We start from the raw sequence: 21,493 nt of genomic DNA, 5'->3' as shown, positions 1-21,493 counted from the left end.
TTTTTGCCGTTGTCAGAGCAAAGGTTTAAAAACACATTGAGTGCCCAAAACGAAAACTAGACCCTCTGATACACCTTATGTGTGGTTTTGTAGCTCTGTGATGAACAGAAGAGAAATAAATGACCATCAAAAACCTGTGAAAAGTCACAATCTGAAAAAAAAAGTGTCGGCACAACTATATAGCTCCCAAAAAGTATGTGTTACTTACACCGGAAGTGTTTTTCTAACGCAAAACTCACGATCTGGATCAATCTGAGAACAAGGCTGTTTAAATGCACACGCCGTAAAAAGAGATCGAGATCACGCGTGTTTCAAAACATGTCAACAAAGAGGTCGCTGAAAATGGACTTGAAACGGAAACATTTAGGCGTTTTCCTCTTCACATAACGTTAGTGTCAGAGGAGAGAGGAGTTAATCAGAAAGGAGAGACTTTCATAAAACACACAATATCTCCAAATCAGTGATTTTGATCAAAGCTAGCAACGGTTTAGCTTAGATTTCTCAGAACCGGAGGCATGCAGATTTAAACTGTTTTCACCTACGGAGAGCTCAGAGTCTCGTCTTTCAAACGAGCCACATCATGTGTCCATAGCTATAACCTGGAATACTCTGTGGTGCTACAAATATCATGAAAAATGCTCTGGATTGTTGGCGCTCAGTGTGTTCGGAGCAAAGAAAATGATTGATCAGTGCAGTAAACAATGAATAAAAAGAACCAAATAGAGTTGTATGTGAGGGATAAAGTCAACATTTCCAGATCCTCTCAGATCCTCAGACCGAGGCCCATTGTGTCGGTTACTTTGTGTAACCACAGTTCTCCGAGTGTCTCCTGAAATCTGCCGCGCAAACAGAAAAGCCTTCCTGTTTTCATCCAATTAGCTCCACTTCCTTCAGCTCCTCCTGAAGAGGCTCCTCCTGGAGAGCCTCGTCCTGAAGAGCCTCGTCCTGAAGAGGCTCGTCCTCGAGAGCCTCGTCCTGAAGAGCCTCGTCCTGAAGAGCCTCGTCCTGGAGAGCCTCGTCCTCGAGAGCCTCCTTCAGACACACTTTCATCTGTTTGTCTTTCCTTTATGAACGCGGAGACAGGAAGTCCTTCTTTAGAGGATTAGCCCTGTGCTCATACAAGGCTGTTCCTGTTCACCCACTGCCCATATAAGGCCGGGCGACCAGACGACCTCATCTTTACACTCACAAAAGCACCGCTTTGTTTGGGCCGACTTTTCTTAGTTCTGGCGACAAACGTCCTCCTGAACCGAGCGCATTATCTCTGAATCTGAAGGCAGAAATGTAGGAAAAAGAGCAACAATAACGCAAGAAAAAGAGCAACAAAAACACAAGAAAAAAGCAACAAAAACACAAGAAAAAAAGCAACAATATCACAAGAAAAAAGCAACAAAAACACGACTAAAGAGAGATGGAAAAGCACCCAGAAAAATGCAGTGAAGATTCAGATTCAGTCGCTGTGTCGGAGCTGAGTCCATCTACGTTCCTCACCTGTGGTCAGGAGGTCTTAATGACCGAATGGACGAGATACAAGCGGCCGAAATGAGCTTCCTCACAGGGTGTCTGGGCATGAGGAGCTCAGGGAAGGTCGGGGTCAGAACATCTGGAGGAGGTGTGCGTGGATCAGGCGCTGCCTCCGCCACCCGACCCACCAGGTCTCCGACAGGGGCCGGGTCTCTGACAGAGGCCGGGTTCGCGGCTGGCGGAGGCAAATTAAAGCCGGTCTCTAAAACAGGCCGAGGCTTTTATTAGAAACTATAGCGGTAGAAATATTCCCCATGTTAGGAATTTGTCTCATACTGATGTAAATGAAAACTCACGTGCAGGAAGTAACAAACAGGAACCCGGGCCGAGGGGGACGCTGCGGAGGAGCTGATCCGAGCGTAACTTTGACACAGATTTAGCCACTTTTCAAACCTCCTGTGACTGTATTTGGAAACAGGGGGAGAGTTGTGTGACCCTCCAGGGTTTTAATAAAGTCTCCATCGCGTCTTCAAAGCACGTCCAGCTGCTCCGTGTGCAGGTCAGTCCCACGCCTCAAAATAACTCCTCCCATCAGCGCGAGCGTCTCGTCTTCTCTCGGGTCAGTCTCATGATCGATCACAAACACAAACGCTCCGTCTAAACTGGCCTTTTACACAAGATAACAACAAATAATCCGGTCCGCGGTAAAAACGAAACAGAAACCTGCAGTGACATTGATGTCAAAGCTCCGCTAACAGCAACGAAACACTTCCTGTTGTCCCGACAAAATAAAAGGCGTCAATGTTCCAGCCGCTGGGAGAGGGTTTGAAACGTTCATTAATAAATAAACCTCATATTTTAGGTGCAAATGGACACAAATCTCGTTTTTCTTCATTTTCCTGGTCGTCCGTTTTGCTCAAATAGAAATAAAGGCCTGTCTCTAATTGTGGCCTGGTTCCAATAAAGGCCTGGTCCTCGATGCCCTTGAGTAAATAAAGGCCCCGGCCTGTATTAGAGCATTAACGGTAATACTGTAATGCCCTCAGTGCTGTCATGTGACTACAGTAAATGGAACAGTTTCCCTGTGAAACTGTAAAATTCACAGTAACTAAACTTGCTACTGAATCTTTTACAATAACTTACTGTATCACTGAACTATTTCCCAGAATTACAGTATTTTACTGTAGCTACAAGTATTTCCAGTATAATACGTGATATTACAGTCGGTCCCAACTGTTGCCCTGTTACGACACATCTGCGTTTGTAGACGTGAGCCGCACTTATGTTTACTGCGTTTAGGTTAAATGCTAGCCGCGGTAGCTGGCTAACTTAAACACCGACTGTGCGACGTGTTAAACTGTGAGAAAGGTTTTAGTCCGAGCAGTGAAGCTGAATCCTGCTGCAGCTGGATTACAGATATTATTATTCTCCTCTGCTCCGGAGTCTCAAGAAGTTCACTTTGAGCTTGGGCTGCGTCCGAAACGAGCAGATTAGTGAGAGCTCTTAGGCTAAAAATCTTAGCCACTTTAGCATAAGGACCTCTGATGCTAACTAACCGGTGATTAGGAGCTATGTGCCGTCCCATAAGCCACTGCGCCAAAGTTAGTTGTTAGTGTTAGAGCTTAGAGGATGTAATGTGATGGTTTCAGACACAGCCCTGGTCTCACTTTTAGCCCGGTCTCACTTTGACAGCGTTCACATCAGGCACAAACTAAATCCATGTCTCCTGTTTCCACCCTCGTCCCTCACAGTGACTCAGTCCAGCCGGATTTAAAGCCCGTCCTGACGGTTCTGTGATATTTCTGTGTGTTTTTCTGTGTTTTCTGAGCCTTTCTCTCCTGCTGCTTTCAGGGACCTCCGGGGAGAACGGGGTTTCCGGTAACTTCTGTGTGTTTTCTGCTCGCTGTTTTTGGATGTGGCATGTTTGTGTTGTCGTCATTTCTGACCCGAAAACACGACCTGAGCCTGAGCTGTGACTGAGGGAAACAAACACTAATCTGTGGTTTCAGAACCGCTCAAACTGTGACGAGTGAAGGAGCCGGACAAACGTCAGGATTGTGTTGCAATAGTCTGGGCGTCCATGAGCAAAACAATCGACTAAAGCACAAAAACACTCTGGAAAAACAGCTGGAACTCGACTTCTGCACCTGACGCAGAAATCAGCCGTTTCTTCTTTTATCGCCTAAACCAGGGGTGGCCAACACGCGGCTCTTGGCCAATCAGAGTGCGGCTCTTTGCATGACTGGATATGTTTAATACAATGCGGCTCTTTCCAAAATAATTGGTAAATATTTCCCATAAACTGTAACAGTCTTTGACCAGAAATCCAACCATAGTCCTACAGACCCTGTTTCCTCCTTACACGCATGTATGAGAGTCTGTACCTCCCTCCTTTTCGAGGCGGCGTGTAAAAGGAGCCCGTACAGCCTCACTCACAGCAGGATGTAGGTTGAACAACAGGCAGGCAGGTCGTGGCTCTGGGATCAGCTCCTGTGCTTTTCAGGTTTCTGATCATTTATTTATTTTTTATTTATTTATTTATTTGATAGGGACAATGCATATTAATGAACAGTTGCACATGAGCACTGTAAATATGCCAGATTATAGCAAAGATGCTAGTTTCCATCTGTAGTCCCTAGGCAGGCAGCTCATACACAATTTACAATTTACAATTACATAATGTGATAACAATAAATGCAGCAACAATTAAAAGTGTTCAGAGGCCTGGTTTTCCTTTAGCCACATTTTAAAACGTGCTTTAAAAGTGGCCAGAGTTGGAGTCTGTCTGACTGATGAAGGGAGACTATTCCAGTACTTGGTGCCTTTTACAGAGAGCACAGTCTGTCCAAAGGAGGTTCTCCTGTGGAGCCTCACAGTCTCCTCGAGCTGATGCCCTGGTGCACATCCCACTAACAGACTTTGGCTTGATGAAATCCTGCAATGGTACTCTTTATTTGATGTAATTTGGCCTCATATTCACAGAAAAAGATCAAATTAGGAAATGGAAAAAAGCGGAGCTCTTTTGAAGCGCATGATGCGAAGCTCGACATCGTAACGCGGAAACACGTAAAGTCATGACTTTTCTTTCACATGTGACTGAAACTGTAACAAATGCAACTTAAAACAGACTCTCAGACGTCCAGAGGCTCCTGATTAAAGTTCATGAACTTTGTGCAGCCGAGAGTGCGTTCTCTCTGCACAGTCCGGTCAGGACGAAGCTGCACTGAGCCACAGGCCAGGGGCGGATCAGAGGAGGGGGCTCAGTGGGCAGGGCCCCCCATACAAACACACCCCAGCATTAAAACAAAAAAAATCTAATTCTGTCTCAGTCAGAGCAGGAAACACAAAATTTCAGTTAATATACATGTATTTCAATCTTGGTGAGGAGTAAAACCATTAAATCTAACACAATTATTGAACAAAAGAAAAAGGCCATGCATAAAGTTATAGTTTATTGTGATTAAATAAAACGGTCACATTCTATTTAATCACAATAAAGTCCCGCCCCGGGATCTCGCTAATGGTCGGTGCCTCTGTGGCTCTTCACAGGATCACTGGTCTCTTGGCCCCCCCTGGCCTAATGTGAGGTTTTATTCAAACTCTGCTGCGTTCCTGAGTTTCGTGTGAACCGTCGTCCTTCAGAGAAACATATTTATGAGAGACAGAGGCGTGAACGGACCCATTTTTTTATAAACTGGAATCAAACGCTTGATACTCAGTCTTACTAAGATTTAGGAGCTGCAATGACACCATGTCTCCACTGACGCTCCGTGGCGCTGTTTATTAGTGAGTCCTGGTTCCCTGATGTAACTTATAATGATCACAGACTTTTTACTCACGGCTCCACAGATTATGTTTCTATAGTTAAACCAGTTATTGTGACTCATTATGACCTAAAGAACCTCAGCTTCTGCTCTGAGGGAAACTGACACAGAGAACTGCATTATGGGTATTATATTATTCACATTATACATAAATGCTTTATGCTATTCGAGAAAAGAAGGTTGATATTTGTTTGTATTTGACCTTGTAGTGACCGAGCGTCTGTATGAGTGTCAGCCTCTACTTTCCATCACAGTCTCTACAAACTCCAGGAGCAGCTGTTTTGTAGGTTTTCTGCTGAGCGGCTCCTTCAGTGGAGCAAACCTGATCCTGGAGCTTCTCAGAGACTGACGGAAAGTAAAGGTCAAAGAGGCACTTGTGTATTAATGAACATTGACATTAACAGTGTGTGGTTTTAATGCATCTGCTCTGGGCCCCCCCACGTGTCGTCACCCCCCCCCCCCCCCCCCCCCCCCGTGTCGTCCCCCCTCCCCCTCCCCCCCCCCCCCCCGTGTCGTCACCGTGTGCCCACCCCCCCGTGTCAGATGCCCTCCCCGCCCGTCACTAACGTACTGGATTGTGTGAGTTTCTGTTTTGTCTGAGCGCAGTTTGTTTGTGTGTCCACAGGGGGCGCCAGGAGAGCCCGGTCTGTCCATCATCGGCCCCCGGGGGCCCCCAGTGAGTGCCCGTTAAATAAACTCATCACTCTCTCTCTGACAGGGGCCACAGCCTCCAACAACAGCTGCAAATGCAGATGTTTAAGACCAGATCACAGACTCGTTTGTTCAGGAGCGTTCGGTCTTTTTAGTTTTTCCTCAAGTCTGAATCGTGAGCCGGGTTTAATCTGATTTCCTCAGAGCAGATATAAGTATTTGTAACGAACCCCCCCAGAAGAGTCTGGAGCGGCTGAAGTGATGTGAAAGCCCCACAAAGCTTTGGAGCACATGCACAGTTTTGTGGGATTAAAAAAAAAAGAATTACTGCCTGATTTATTCAACATCGTCCCAGAGAAAACATGGAAAACACAGAAAACACAGAAAACACAGAAAACACAGAAAACACGGAAAACAAATCTTTATTTTTGCAGATTTTCTCACTTTGAGAAATTCCGAAATTCCTCTGAGCAAAATATCTATTATGACCGAGACGATCCACCTTTGTCACGATCCGATATGTGATACAGTAATTCTTATAGGGATGCACCGATACCAGTATCAGGTATCGGGCCGATACCACATACTCATTCATGAGGTCCCGATACCAGAAACCGATACCACGACGTGTGTCCGGTAGAGCAGCTTCACTGAGGAGAGAAAAGAACAACAAACAAACTCAATAATCCACATAGAGCTGACTTTATTACAGACGACACTCCCTAAACCAGAGTCTGATTTAACCAGAGCTTAATGTTAGTGCTGCAGCGTCTGCAGTGTTTACAACATACAGCAGGGGGGGCAAGTTTTCATCATTCCCAAAACACCCAAAGGTCAAACCTCAACATTGTCGCCTAAAGTTTTCAGCCAATGTTTTACATCAGTTCTCAGGTGTCAGGGCTTTGGGATCCACCATCACCCTCGGATGAGGAGCCGAGGACCCACATTTGTCATTTGTCATATATCCTATAAAATATTGTATATTAAGTTTTTGTTGAACATCAGATTTCCCATAAAGACTGAAATTATGATCAAAACAACCCAATAACATTCATTTTAACACAGTTAGTGTTTCCATGCAGTTTCAGATGGAAATTATTGAATTAAAGTTCCCTATAGACTCGCGACCCACTGAAAATGGTTCCGTGACCCACTTTTGGGCCCCGACCCCCCAGTTGAGAATCACTGTTTAACATTATATACGACTAAGCAGGATGTTCTGACAGGACTTTGAAATACGGACACTATTTCTCACATTTGTAGACTTACTTTAACAGGTATTTGATCTGTGAGAGGCTGTGTGCTGGAGGGCCGGATTTGGCCCCCGGGCCTGAAGTTGCCTACCCCTGACATACAGGCTAATGATGCTAATGTTGCTAACTAGCCACTAACTCGCGGCTAACAGTTCTGGTGATTCTTACTCTGTTTTAAAACTAACCCAGCGACTAGAAAGTGGTCAGAAAATCCCAAATAAAGAGATACAGCAGGTTTATGTTGAGCCAAAACGCTGAAGCTCCTGGATAAGTTTCTATAAACACAGGAGAAAATCCACACGGAGCTGAAGTAAAGGAGAAAAGTAACATCTCAATACTATTGTTAAACACAAATACATAAATGTTTTGTCAATTCTGATGTAACTTCTCTTAAAAGTGTCGCCTATTTTACTTTAATGTAAATGAACTCATTACAAACGATTCTGCTGTGAAAAAGTCCGTCTGTTGAAGAAAATGCCTTGTACTCGTACCAGTATTCGGTATCGGCGAGTACTTAAATCAAAGTACTTGAAAAATCAGCACCAAATGTGGACCAAAACCAGATCAAAGTTTTGTTTGTTTGACGCTAAAATGTGTGACCTGTGTTTGTCTCCAGGGCCAACCCGGGACCAGAGGGTTCCCAGGCTTCCCGGTGAGTCCCAGAGGGTCACGAGTTCGATTCCCGGCTCTGTTTACAACACAGATAATCAGGATTGAAGTTGATGTTTGTTTGTTTTCCAGGGCCCGATCGGTCTGGACGGGAAACCGGTGAGAATTTAAACCTTTCACTGGATCAGACGTTTCAGATTCTTCATGATTTTCATCTGAGTGTTTTTGTGCAGGGTCAAAGCGGAACCAAAGGCGACCTGGTAACTTCACCTGCAGCTCCTATGATAGTATTTCAGATTTAAAGTAGAGAATAGAGTTTCTCCAGGTCAGAATGTGACTGATTTCAGATTTAAAATGGAGAATAGAGTTTCTCCAGGTCAGAATGTGACTGATTTCAGATTTAAAATGGAGAATAGCGTTTCTCCGGGTCAGAATGTCACTGATTTCAGATTTAAAATGGAGAATAGCGTTTCTCCGGGTCAGAATGTGACTGATTTCAGATTTAAAATGGAGAATAGAGTTTCTCCAGGTCAGAATGTTACTGATTTCAGATTTAAAATGGAGAATAGAGTTTCTCCAGGTCAGAATGTGACTGATTTCAGATTTAAAATACAGAATAGAGTTTCTCCAGGTCCGAATGTCACTGATTTCAGATTTAAAATGGAGAATAGAGTTTCTCCAGGTCAGAATGTGACTGATTTCAGATTTAGAATACAGAATAGAGTTTCTCCAGGTCAGTGATTTCAGATTTAAAATAGAGAATAGAGTTTCTCCAGGTCAGAATGTCATTGATTTCAGATTTAAAATAGAGAATAGAGTTTCTCCGGGTCAGAATGTGACTGATTTCAGATTTAAAATAGAGAATAGAGTTTCTCCAGGTCAGAATGTGACTGATTTCAGATTTAAAATAGAGAATAGAGTTTCTCCAGGTCAGAATGTCACTGATTTTAGATTTAAAATGGAGAATAGAGTTTCTCCAGGTCAGAATGTGACTGATTTCAGATTTAAAATAGAGAATAGAGTTTCTCCAGGTCAGAATGTCATTGATTTCAGATTTAAAATAGAGAATAGAGTTTCTCCAGGTCAGAATGTCATTGATTTCAGATTTAAAATAGAGAATAGAGTTTCTCCAGGTCAGAATGTCACTGGTTTCAGATTTAAAATACAGAATAGAGTTTCTCCAGGTCATTGATTTCAGATTTAAAATAGAGAATAGAGTTTCTCCAGGTCAGAATGTCACTGATTTCAGATTTAAAATAGAGAATAGAGTTTCTCCAGGTCAGTGATTTCAGATTTAAAATGGAGAATAGAGTTTCTCCAGGTCAGAAAGTTTTATTATTTCAGATTTAAAATAGAGAATAGAGTTTCTCCAGGTCAGAATGTGACTGATTTCAGATTTAAAATAGAGAATAGAGTTTCTCCAGGTCAGTGATTTCAGATTTAAAATAGAGAATAGAGTTTCTCCAGGTCAGAATGTTTTATTATTTCAGATTTAAAACAGAGAATAGAGTTTCTCCAGGTCAGAATGTTTTATTATTTCAGATTTAAAATGGAGAATAGAGTTTCTCCAGGTCAGAATGTCACTGATTTCAGATTTAAAATGGAGAATAGAGTTTCTCCGGGTCAGAATGTGACTGATTTCAGATTTAAAACAGAGAATAGAGTTTCTCCAGGACATTGATTTCAGATTTAAAATAGAGAATAGAGTTTCTCCAGGTCAGAATGTCATTGATTTCAGATTTAAAATGGAGAATAGAGTTTCTCCAGGTCAGAATGTTTTATTATTTCAGATTTAAAATGGAGAATAGAGTTTCTCCAGGTCAGAATGTGACTGATTTCAGATTTAAAGTAGAGAATAGAGTTTCTCCAGGTCAGAATGTTTTATTATTTCAGATTTAAAATAAAGAATAGAGTTTCTCCAGGTCAGAGTGTCGGTGATTTAAGATTTAAAATGGAGAATAGAGTTTCTCCAGGTCATTGATTTCAGATTTAAAATGGAGAATAGAGTTTCTCCAGATCAGAATGTTTTATTATTTCAGATTTATAATACAGAATAGAGTTTCTCCAGGTCAGAATGTGACTGATTTCAGATTTAAAATGGAGAATAGAGTTTCTCCAGGTCAGAATGTCACTGATTTCAGATTTAAAATGGAGAATAGAGTTTCTCCGGGTCAGAATGTGACTGATTTCAGATTTAAAACAGAGAATAGAGTTTCTCCAGGACATTGATTTCAGATTTAAAATAGAGAATAGAGTTTCTCCAGGTCAGAATGTCATTGATTTCAGATTTAAAATGGAGAATAGAGTTTCTCCAGGTCAGAATGTTTTATTATTTCAGATTTAAAATGGAGAATAGAGTTTCTCCAGGTCAGAATGTGACTGATTTCAGATTTAAAGTAGAGAATAGAGTTTCTCCAGGTCAGAATGTTTTATTATTTCAGATTTAAAATAAAGAATAGAGTTTCTCCAGGTCAGAGTGTCGGTGATTTAAGATTTAAAATGGAGAATAGAGTTTCTCCAGGTCATTGATTTCAGATTTAAAATGGAGAATAGAGTTTCTCCAGATCAGAATGTTTTATTATTTCAGATTTATAATACAGAATAGAGTTTCTCCAGGTCAGAATGTGACTGATTTCAGATTTAAAATACAGAATAGAGTTTCTCCAGGTCATTGATTTCAGATTTAAAATAGAGAATAGAGTTTCTCCAGGTCAGAATGTCACTGATTTCAGATTTAAAATAGAGAATAGAGTTTCTCCAGGTCAGTGATTTCAGATTTAAAATGGAGAATAGAGTTTCTCCAGGTCAGAAAGTTTTATTATTTCAGATTTAAAATAGAGAATAGAGTTTCTCCAGGTCAGAATGTGACTGATTTCAGATTTAAAATAGAGAATAGAGTTTCTCCAGGTCAGTGATTTCAGATTTAAAATAGAGAATAGAGTTTCTCCAGGTCAGAATGTTTTATTATTTCAGATTTAAAACAGAGAATAGAGTTTCTCCAGGTCAGAATGTTTTATTATTTCAGATTTAAAATGGAGAATAGAGTTTCTCCAGGTCAGAATGTCACTGATTTCAGATTTAAAATGGAGAATAGAGTTTCTCCGGGTCAGAATGTGACTGATTTCAGATTTAAAACAGAGAATAGAGTTTCTCCAGGACATTGATTTCAGATTTAAAATAGAGAATAGAGTTTCTCCAGGTCAGAATGTCATTGATTTCAGATTTAAAATGGAGAATAGAGTTTCTCCAGGTCAGAATGTTTTATTATTTCAGATTTAAAATGGAGAATAGAGTTTCTCCAGGTCAGAATGTGACTGATTTCAGATTTAAAGTAGAGAATAGAGTTTCTCCAGGTCAGAATGTTTTATTATTTCAGATTTAAAATAAAGAATAGAGTTTCTCCAGGTCAGAGTGTCGGTGATTTAAGATTTAAAATGGAGAATAGAGTTTCTCCAGGTCATTGATTTCAGATTTAAAATGGAGAATAGAGTTTCTCCAGATCAGAATGTTTTATTATTTCAGATTTATAATACAGAATAGAGTTTCTCCAGGTCAGAATGTGACTGATTTCAGATTTAAAATGGAGAATAGAGTTTCTCCAGGTCAGAATGTGACTGATTTCAGATTTAAAATGGAGAATAGAGTTTCTCCAGGTCAGAATGTCGGTGATTTCAGATTTAAAATGGAGAATAGAGTTTCTCCGGGAGCCTGTGTGGTCGCTCTGACAGCAGCTCTGACTCGGACTGTTTTTAGACCAAACTCGAGCTCCGCGGGAAAGCACACAGACCTGTCAGAGACCGGCCCAGAGGGGACCGGCTGTCAGAGCCGGCGCTGGTCTTTCTGGGGCCCTAAGCAAACCTTTGCTGAGGGGCCCCGCTGAGCAGAGGTGGAACATAATGACCTCAGTCTGTGTCTTCATGGTCCTGAACGTGTCACCGCCCTCTGCTGGACACAGCGAGGACAGAGTTTCATCAGACTTTGTGTTTGTCCACTGTGTTTCTGTGACTCACTAGCGCCTCACGCTGGCTCAGTTCAGGATTAGCTTCATTTGACCAAAATGTGTCCTTGTATTTACAGGGTCAACGAGGGCCTAAAGGCGTCCCGGTGAGTAACCCCTGAGTCTCTCTGAGTCTCTCTGTAAACCTACTTTTTATGTACAGTGCCTCTCGAAAGTATTCATACACCTTGGACTTTTGCGCATTTTGTCATGTTTACAACCCTAAACATAAAGATTCATCATCAGCATCATGCTGTGGGGCTGCTTTTCCTCAGCAGGGACTGGGGAGATTGTAAGAATAGTTGGGAAGACGGATGGAGCCAAATACAGAGACATTTTGGAGGAAAACCTGCTGGAGTCAGAAAGAGAACTGAGGCTGGGGCGGAGATTCACCTTCAGCAGGACAATGACCCGGAGCACAAAGATAAATCTACAATGGAATGGTTCAATAAAAACACATTAATGTGTTAGAATGGCCCAGTCAAAGTCCTGACCTAAATCCTATTGAAAATCTGTGGAATAATGTGAAAACTGCTGTTCACAAACGCTCTCCTTCTAATGTGACAGAGCTGGAGTTGTTTTTTAAGATGAATGGGCTAAAATGTCAGTCTCTACATGAGCAAATCTTGTAGAGCCAAACCTCAAAAGACTTTCTGCTGTTATTGCAGTAAAAGGAGGTTCCACAAAGTATTCATTCATGCTGTATGATACTTATGCACACCCCACTTTTCACTTTTCTATTTTTTGAAAAATAACAGAATCATGTATCATTTTGCTTTCACTTCACAGTTGTCTGTTACTTGTGTGTGAACGTTCAGTAAAAAATCGAAATAAAATCTTTATGTTTAGGGCTGTAAACATGACAATATGTGCAAAAGTTCAAGGTGTATGAATACTCACGAGAGGCTCTGAATATACTATATTGAGAAATCTATTCAAAGCGAGACTTTTTTCCATTTGAAGTATTTCCATGTAATGTATCTGTAATGTTCCTCTCTTTCCTGCAGGGGGAGCCGGGCCCCAAAGGAGAGAAGGTGAGTGTGACTCTGATACAGGGCCGGTTGTGGCTCCGTGGGGGCCCTCGGGGACATGTGGCCGTGGTTTTCTTCACAGTTTGTCTGTCAGAGTCTGTAGAAGAGTTTGTAACGAGTTTTTCATGTGTCGTTTCAGGGCGTGTGCGGAGACTATCCTCACCGGGTAAGGACGCGCTACTCTCTACTTACTCTAGACTGTGAGGTGCAGGGGGGGCGGGGTCTGACGTAGAGGAGGGCGGGGTCTGACGTAGAGGAGGGGCGGGGTCTGAAGCAGAGGAGGGGCGGGGTCTGACGTAGAGGGGGGCGGGGTCTGAAGCAGAGGAGGGGCGGGGTCTGGTGCAGAGTGAGTCTTGTTTCAAGGATGTGGTGATTTGGAGAAACTGTGAGAGCGGCAGCAGGAATAACAGACGTTTAATGGAGGTAATTGAGAGGAGCTAAGTGCGGCTAATCGCTAACACATGTCAGATCCCAGAGGGCAGAGTGAGGCGGGGGGGGGGGCAGAGTGAGGCGAGGGGGGGCAGAGTGAGGCGAGGGGGGGCAGACTGAGGCACGCTCTGCTCTGGGGGTTACTGTGTGTGGTGTAATGGAACCAGAAACACTTTTAGGATGTTTTCTAACTATACAAATATTCTGGAACACGAGCGCCGGGATCAGAACCACCTCATTCACCTAAATCAGGGGTGTCCAAACTTTTTTCATGGGGGGCCGCATACTGAAGCGTACACAGGGTGAAGGGCCATAGATCGGTGGTTAGTGCCGCAAAACCTTTGACTAGCAGAGGTTTAAATTGCGCCCACACCTTTATTTATTCTCAAAACCTTCATGCCAGCTCTGTCTCACAGTAAAAGGTTAGTTCTTAGGTTAGAATTGTGTAGAATTATTACATTTCAAATAAAAAGGACTATCTCTGATGATGTGTCCCGATTCAGCAAGAAGGCAGAGGGACACCAATAATTGGTCTGAGGGCCGCATTTGGGCCCCGGGCCGCACTTTGGACACCCCTGACTTAAATCATAAACTCTGTCCGTTATGCAGAAATATGAACAGTGTATAAACCCCAGGGGAGTGAGGTCAGTCATAGAGGGGGGGGGGGGCCGAGAGGAGAGAACCTCCCACAGGAATCACAGTGTTTCATGAACTCATTCATCACACAAATCAAGTCTAAATCGGGTCATTATGGATGTGTTTTCACGGCAGTTTGTTCAGTGGAAGCGAAAAACGGCACTCGTTGCTAACAGTAGCATATGTAGCATGAAGCTAACGTTGGATTCCTAGTTAGCATTGTCCGTAGCGTTGTATTTAAGTAAGGGATAATGTATAGAACGATGGTCATTATCGGGAAAAGATAGTGTTGTTACTACGTACGCGCGGAGTGATATGAAAGCACCAACTCCGTTGCCATTGGCAGCGTCATTATTTATGTCAGAGGTCCTTTATCAGAAAATAATGACCGGTAGAACGTTGGGAAATCCCATTGAAATGTTTCCTAAGAAGTGGGTTATTGAGGTTCTGAGGTTGGTCCCGTGACCTCCTGGCGCCGCTCATGTGACGTGTCCTGTGGTGCCTTCAGGGGCTGTTCGTGAACCGCGGCGGCGTGAAAACTCTGGCCGCGCTGCGTTCGAGTGCAGCTCTGACTCTGAAGGTTTGTGTGTGTGTGTCACCGCCGCGCAGCAGGGGGCGCCACCGAGCCGCGGGCGAAACCGAGAGCTCGTTAGCCGATCACAGAGCGGCGGCGTGTGAAACGTGTGAAACGGCGCCTCTCGCTGGAGGACGGAAGTATTAACGTAGGGTAGATTAAAGTAACGCGATGTGGTGTTGGGTCGACAGAAGCGGAGGATCGTGCAGCCGTGCGTCGGACGATTAACCACAGTAAGTTCCCGCCGTAGTACGCAGTAATCTGGAGTACTACGACGAACTACTGCAAACTCTCCTGCTGCTGAATGTCTCCTTCGTGCTTTCTTTGGTTCTTTCTAGGGATGCACCGATACCGACACCAGTATCGGGTATCGGGCCGATACCACATGCTTGTGCTCATACTCGTACTCATTCATGAGGTCCCGATACCAGAAACCGATACCATTAGACATGTGGCCAGCGCAGCTACGAGGCGCAGCTACGAGGCGCAGCTACGAGGCGCAGCTCTCAGCTGAGGAGAGAAGAAGCAACAAACTGGAGAATAGTTTAGTGTAAACACAATAATCCACATAGAGCTGACTTTATTACAGACTGCGCTCTCTAAACCAGAGTCTGAGCTGGATTTAACCAGAGCTTAATGTTGTTAGCGCTGCAGCGTCTGCAGTGTTTACAACATACAGGCTAACGATGCTAACTCGCGGCTAACAGTTTTGGCCATTCTGACGCCGTTTTATGCCCAGGGGTTTATTCATCTGAAAAACTAACCCAGCGACTAAAAAGACCTCAGAAAATCCACATTAAAGACATACAGCATGTTTATATTGAGGGAAAATGAGCTGCAGCAGAACAATGAAAACGCTGTAGCTTCTCGCTAAGTTACTACAAACACACGAGAAAATCTACAGGAGCTGAAGTAAAGACGAAAAGAGACCATTTAAGTAACATCTCAATACTATTGTTAAATAAAAATACATAAATGAATAAAGCTCAGGCATTGGGAGCTTTAGGACATGGACTTTTCTGTCTATGATGGACAGAGACATAAAAATAAATTATATTGAATAAAAATAAATAAATAAATACTACTTTACTTTACCTACTTTACTTATGGAAATGTACATGAGTAAATTTACTAATTACAAACCAATCTGCTGTGAAAAAAGTAAGAATGTTGAAGAAAATGCCTTGTACTCGTATCGGTATCGGTGAGTACTTAAATCCGAGTACTGGTATCGGTTTTAGAGAAAGTGGTATCGGTGCCTCCCTGGTTCTTTCCTGTTTCCTGTGGCTCCCGTGGGTGCGGCGCCAGAGCCTGGATCGGGTGTTTGCTCCACGTTAGCGCCGGTCGCACGTCCACGGTCCTCTCTCACCTCTCTTCCTGTTTCCTGTTTCCTCCGTGGCTCCGGTGACCTTTCCCCCCCCTTCGCGGGCCGTGCTCTGTGGCGCCCCCTGCTGCGGTAGATGTTGCCCATCGCCGTGCGCAACATGCCTCCCATAAGCCCCCTCATTCTCAGGCGGCTCAAGGTACTACAGCAGTCCGCAACTACTGCTGCTAATGCTAACGCTGCTTTTACCGCTGCCAATGCTAATGCTAATGCTACTGCTAATGCTACTTTTACTGCTGCTGCTGCTGCTGCTGCTGCATCTAGTACTGCTACGGCTACTTGGAGGCAGAACTACACCATGCTGCTTCATCCAGTGCTGCTTCATCCAGTGCTGCTGCTTCGCCCAGCGGGTGACGGGCAGCGACGCTTCAGGAGGAAGCTCTGGATTTGAAAGTCAGAATCAGACGTTCTGTGTCCGAATGTGCAGAGAGACTTTTTTAACCCCTTAACTCCCACCTGAACCGAGCACATTTTCTCCAGTTTGGCTTTACCCCAGTCCAAAAGCTTCTGGGAAAAAGCTGTGAAAATAGCGACAAAACTGAGACGAAAACAATGATGGAAATGTGAGAAAAAAGTGACGAAAAATTGATGAAAAAGTGGCAAAAATGTGACAAAAAATTGACAAAAATGTGACAAAAATGTGACAAAAAATGACGAAAAAAAGACAAAAATGTGACAAAAAATGTCAAAAATTTGATTTAAAAAATGACAAAAATGTGATAAAAAAATGACAAAAAAAGACGAAAATGTGACAAAAAAATGACAAAATTTTGATAAAAAAATGACAAAAATGTGACAAAAATGTGACAAAAAATGACGAAAAAAGACAAAAATTTGACAAAAAATTGAAAAAATTTTGATTTAAAAAAATGACAAAAATGTGACAAAAATGTGAAAAAAATGACGAAAAAAAGACAAAAAAAAGACAAAAAAATGACAAAAAATTGATTTAAAAAAAGAAGAAAAAATGACCAAAAAATGACTAAAAATTAACAAAAAATGACAACATTTTGATTAAAAAAATGACAAAAATGTGACAAAAAATGACGAAAAAAAGACAAAAATTTGACCAAAATGTGATAAAAAAAATGATGAAAAAATGACAAAAAGTTGACAAAAAATGACCAAAAAAAAAAGACAAAAAAGTTACAATAATGAGTTGAATACCCAACAAAAAAATGATGAAAAAACAAAAATCTGATGACGTGAGGAAAAAGATCCTCTCGGTTCAGGCGGGAGTTACGAGGTTAAATAGCCCATAGACTCAAATGGAGTCGGTACAGCTGAGAATCCTGTTGTGGTAACTATGGTAACCGTCACAATGCCGAATCTTGGACTCGGTTTATGGTTAATATCTCTGTAACAGCTGGACCGATCTGTGTAAAACAAAAACTGTCGCTAAGTTTAGAGTCGTCTCTCTCTTTGCACATATTCACATTTTTCTTGTTCTGCATTTTAACACTTTTTTTTGGGTCAAAATGTTTTCCAATTTTTTCCCCCTCAAATTTTCCGAATTTTTCCACATTTTCTCCTAAATTTATTTTCACATTGTTCCCCATTTTTCTATTTTTTTCCAAATCTTATTCTTTTTTTTTATTTTGCACATGTTTTTCCTAAATGTATTGATTTATTTTTTCTCATTGTCCTGATTTTTCTAATTTTCGCCTCATCAGACGAACTGCTCATCAGGTTTTGAGGTTTTAACCCAGAGTTTCTCCTGAACCTGTCGCTGCTCGGACGCCGCTTTCATCACTGCTCCGCCCTGTTCACCCCCCCCCCCCCCCCCTAACCCCGCCCCCCCCCCCCTCTCCGCTGTGTGGACGCCGCTGTCTAACCCCTGTGCCATGACGAGGTTGTAACTCTCTCTCCTTCAGCAGGGCGAACCCGGAGCTCAGGGCCCCCCCGGACCCCCTGGACCCCCCGGACCGACGGGCAACGCCGGGCCCACGGGCGCCATCGGGCCCCCAGTAAGACCCCGACACACCCACATTACAGCAGGAACACGGGGTCTGAGCGTCCAGCAGGGGGAGCCCCTCAGAGACAGAGAAGCAAAGATATTATTATTAACATGGCCACAGTAACATGCGCTGGCGGCCATCTTGTGACTGGCCTGTCTAACAGTGTGATGTGATCCAAAGGGAAACATCACGTATTTCCTTCACACTGTTTTTATCTATTTTGAGTTATTTCACGACTCTTTGATTTGGCAGGAAAAAATGAGCAGTTTTTCAAATGTTATTTCAGTTTTAAAGAAGCACAGACTTTAGTCACTTCAGTTTATATCACATTATCCGGAAGCGTCTCGGTCTCACTTGTGTACGTGTTGTAATATATAAATATAATAATATACGAATCACGTTATTTCATAATAATGAAATATCAGGTTGTTTTATGATACGACGTGACTGTTCTGGAGCCGGTGTGTGAAAGACCTACAAAACTAAATTGATCTTTTTCCTCACATCATCAGATTTTTTTTTCATCACTTTTTTTGTTGGGCAGTCGTCTCATTTTTGTCAAATGTTCATGACTTTTTTGTCACTTTTTCGCCAATTTTTTTGATTATTTTTGTCCTTTTTTTGTCACTTTTTTGTTAAATTATTCACATTTTTTTTGTCAAATTCTTATCACTTTTTCGTCCATTTTTTCTTAATTTTTCCTCAAATTTTTCTCACTTTTTTGTCAAATTTTTGTACATTTTTCGTCCATTTTTACTCACTTTTTTCACACTTTCATCCTTGTTTTCGTCTCAGTTTTGTTGCTATTTTCACACCTTTTTCCCAGAAGCTTTTGGATTGGGGTAAAGCTGGAGAAAATGTGCTCGGTTCAGGTGGGAGTTAAGGGGTTAAGGAAGCCTTGTTTTTTTCCTTTGAAAATACATTTCTTACCTAAAAGAATAATTAGGTTAAGGCAGATCGAATTGAGATCCTATATTCATATCCCTGAACATTTGCTGTACTGCTTCCCAAAAAGCTTGGAGTAATTAGCTACTATAGTAACTGGTGTCAAAGAAATGAACCTCATGAGCCTCTTCTGTAACATCTGTCCACATCAGGCCTGCTGCACCTCAGAGGAACTGGGACACACATGACCTACAGCAGATACACATGACAGGGGTTTTTATGGATTTCCACACTTGCACTTGAACACAGAGGAATTCTCTTTTTCCACTTTATACGTTCGATCAACAATAACAAACTACAGAACGACAAGTATGTCGTGGCGCCAGGTGTGATTATTGTGTCACTTCAGGTCCAGTAATGGTTGTACTGCCTGATTCTGGCGTACGGCTCGGTGCTGGGTCAGGCTGGGTCAGGCTGGGTCAGGCTGGGTCGGGCTGGGTCAGGCTGGGTCAGGCTGGGTCGGGCTGGGTCAGGCTGGGTCAGGCAGCGGAGCCACGCCTGGGTCGGTGATGGTCTCCTGAAATAACCTGATCTGTTTATTGTATGAACATCTTTAACCCCTTAACTCCCGCCTGAACCGAGCACATTTTCTACAGTTTGGCTTTACCCCAATCCAAAAGCTTCTGGAAAAAAGCTGTGAAAATAGCAATGATGAAGATGTGACAAAAAAGTGAGAAAACTTTGACAAAAATGTGACAAAAATGACAAAAAAATTGATTAAAAAAAGACAAAAAATGTGACAAAAATGTGACCAAAAAATGACAAAAAAAATATTTTAAAAAATTACAAAAAAGTTACAAAATGAGTTGAAAAAAAAAAAAAAGATGGAAAAAAATCTGATGACGTGAGGAAAAAGATCCATTTAGATGAGTTTTGTAGGTCTTAGCTTTCAAATGAGGCGTTACACTGGCCTACAGGATTTGGGTAAAGCTGAACTGGAGAAAATGCTCTGGGTTCAGGCGGGAGTTAAGAGGTTAAATAATGTGACACATAAACAAGTGAGACCAGGACACGTCTGTCAGATCTAACACTGTTTCCCACTGTAAAGGCTGATGGTTCAGGCCTCCACAGGGGGCGCTGTTGTTGTCATGTGTGACACATCCGTGAAGCTGGTTTTCACGGGTGTGTCCGCGTTCGGCCCCCGGGCCGGTGTTTGCTCTGGTCTGAAGTGTGTTGTGTTTCAGGGGAAGCCTGGAGAGTCCGGGAAACCAGGCAAAGACCTGAAGGTGAGAACATGTTCACCAGCTTCACCTTCTGCCCGAGCGCCGGCGTCTGTGGGGTCGGGAGAGTTCAGAGGTTACTGGAGTCACATCAACCACTCGATTCCGTATCACGAGTAGAAACAAAGAGTGGGCCTTTACATGGTTCCCGTTTGATCCAGAACGCATTAACTCTCCCAACTCTCCCGATTACCCAGCATGCCACTGGTATATGCAAATCCTTGCTCTGACATTTCTCTCCCCCCTCTCTCCCCCCTCCTTCTTTCTTTCTCCTCTCTCCCACATATCTGTTTCCTCCTCCTCTTTCATTTCCTCCTCCTTCCTCCTTTATTTCTCTCCTGTCTCTCCCCATCTGTTTCCTCCCCCTCTCTCCTCCCTCCTTTCTTTCTCTCCCCCTCTCTCCTCCCTCCTTTCTTTCTCTCCCCCTCTCTCCTCCCTCCTTTCTTTCTCTCCCCCTCTCTCCTCCCTCCCCCTCTGTTCCTCCCCCCTCCCCCTACTTCTTTCTTTCTTCTCTCCCACATATCTGTTTCCTCCTCCTCTTTTATTTCCTCCTCTCCCTCCCCCTCTGTTTCCTCCTTCCCCTCTCCCCCTCTCCCCCTTTCTTTCTCTTCTCTCCCCTTTTCTGTTTTCTCCTCCTCTCATTTACTCCTCTCTCCCCCTTTTCTTTCTGTCTCTCCTCTCTCCCCCCTCTCCCCTCTCTCTCCCCTCTCTCTCCCCTCTCCTCTCTCTCCTCTCTCCCCTCTCTCTCCCCTCTCCTCTCTCTCCTCTCTCCCCTCTCTCTCCCCTCTCTCTCCCCTCTCTCTCCCCTCTCCTCTCTCTCCTCCCCCCCTCTCCCCCCTCTCTCCTCTCTCCTCTCTCTCCCCTCTCCTCTCCCCCCTCTCTCTCCCCCTCTCTCCTCTCTCCTCTCTCCTCTCTCCTCTCTCTCCCCTCTCCTCTCCCCCCCTCTCCTCTCCCCCCCTCTCTCCTCTCCCCCCTCTCTCTCCCCCTCTCTCCTCTCTCCCCCCTCTCTCTCCCCTCTCCCCCTCTCTCCTCTCTCTCTCCCTCTCTCCTCTCTCTCCCCTCTCTCCCCTCTCCTCCCTCTCCCCTCTCCCCTCTCCCCTCTCTCTCCCCCTCCCTCCTCTCTCTCCTCTCTCTCCTCTCTCCCCCCTCTCTCTCCCCTCTCCCCCTCTCTCTCCTCTCTCTCCCCTCTCTCCCCTCTCCTCCCTCTCCCCTCTCCCTCTCTCTCCCCCTCTCTCCCTCTCTCCTCTCTCTCCCCTCTCTCCCCTCTCCCCTCTCTCTCCCCCTCTCTCCTCTCTCTCCCCTCTCCCCCTCTCTCTCCCCTCTCCCCCTCTCCCCCCCCCCCCCTCTCCCCCCTCTCTCTCCTCTCTCTCCTCTCTCTCTCCTCTCTCCCCCTCTCCCCCCTCTCCTCCCTCTCTCCTCTCTCTCCCCCCTCGTGCTCCTCTCGCAGCTCCTGGCCGGACTGAAGGTACAGAATTTGCACACGCCCGTCACCCGTGATTAACCGTCTTGAATCTGTTG

General features: G+C 43.8%; 1 protein-coding gene across 1 annotated transcript in view; it reads left to right on the top strand.

Moving 5' to 3' along the window:
- Positions 1–1,518: 1,518 nt before the first annotated feature.
- col13a1 (collagen, type XIII, alpha 1) overlaps positions 1,519–21,493 on the top strand; it is a gene marked incomplete at both ends in the record, with an annotated part of 74,246 nt that continues 54,271 nt past the window's right edge. Inside the window, 13 exons of the mRNA XM_079568346.1 lie at positions 1,519–1,593; positions 5,914–5,964; positions 7,809–7,844; positions 7,934–7,960; positions 8,035–8,061; positions 11,879–11,905; positions 12,806–12,832; positions 12,969–12,995; positions 14,403–14,474; positions 15,929–15,991; positions 17,727–17,819; positions 19,940–19,981; positions 21,423–21,440. Of these exons, the coding sequence (XP_079424472.1) occupies positions 1,519–1,593; positions 5,914–5,964; positions 7,809–7,844; positions 7,934–7,960; positions 8,035–8,061; positions 11,879–11,905; positions 12,806–12,832; positions 12,969–12,995; positions 14,403–14,474; positions 15,929–15,991; positions 17,727–17,819; positions 19,940–19,981; positions 21,423–21,440 (585 nt within the window). The remainder of the gene's footprint in view (positions 1,594–5,913; positions 5,965–7,808; positions 7,845–7,933; positions 7,961–8,034; positions 8,062–11,878; positions 11,906–12,805; positions 12,833–12,968; positions 12,996–14,402; positions 14,475–15,928; positions 15,992–17,726; positions 17,820–19,939; positions 19,982–21,422; positions 21,441–21,493) is intronic.

This window comes from Gobius niger (assembly GCF_951799975.1).
Source record: "Gobius niger genome assembly, chromosome: 12".
NCBI classification, from domain to species: Eukaryota; Metazoa; Chordata; class Actinopteri; order Gobiiformes; family Gobiidae; genus Gobius; species Gobius niger.
This window is presented reverse-complemented; position numbering and strand designations above follow the sequence as displayed.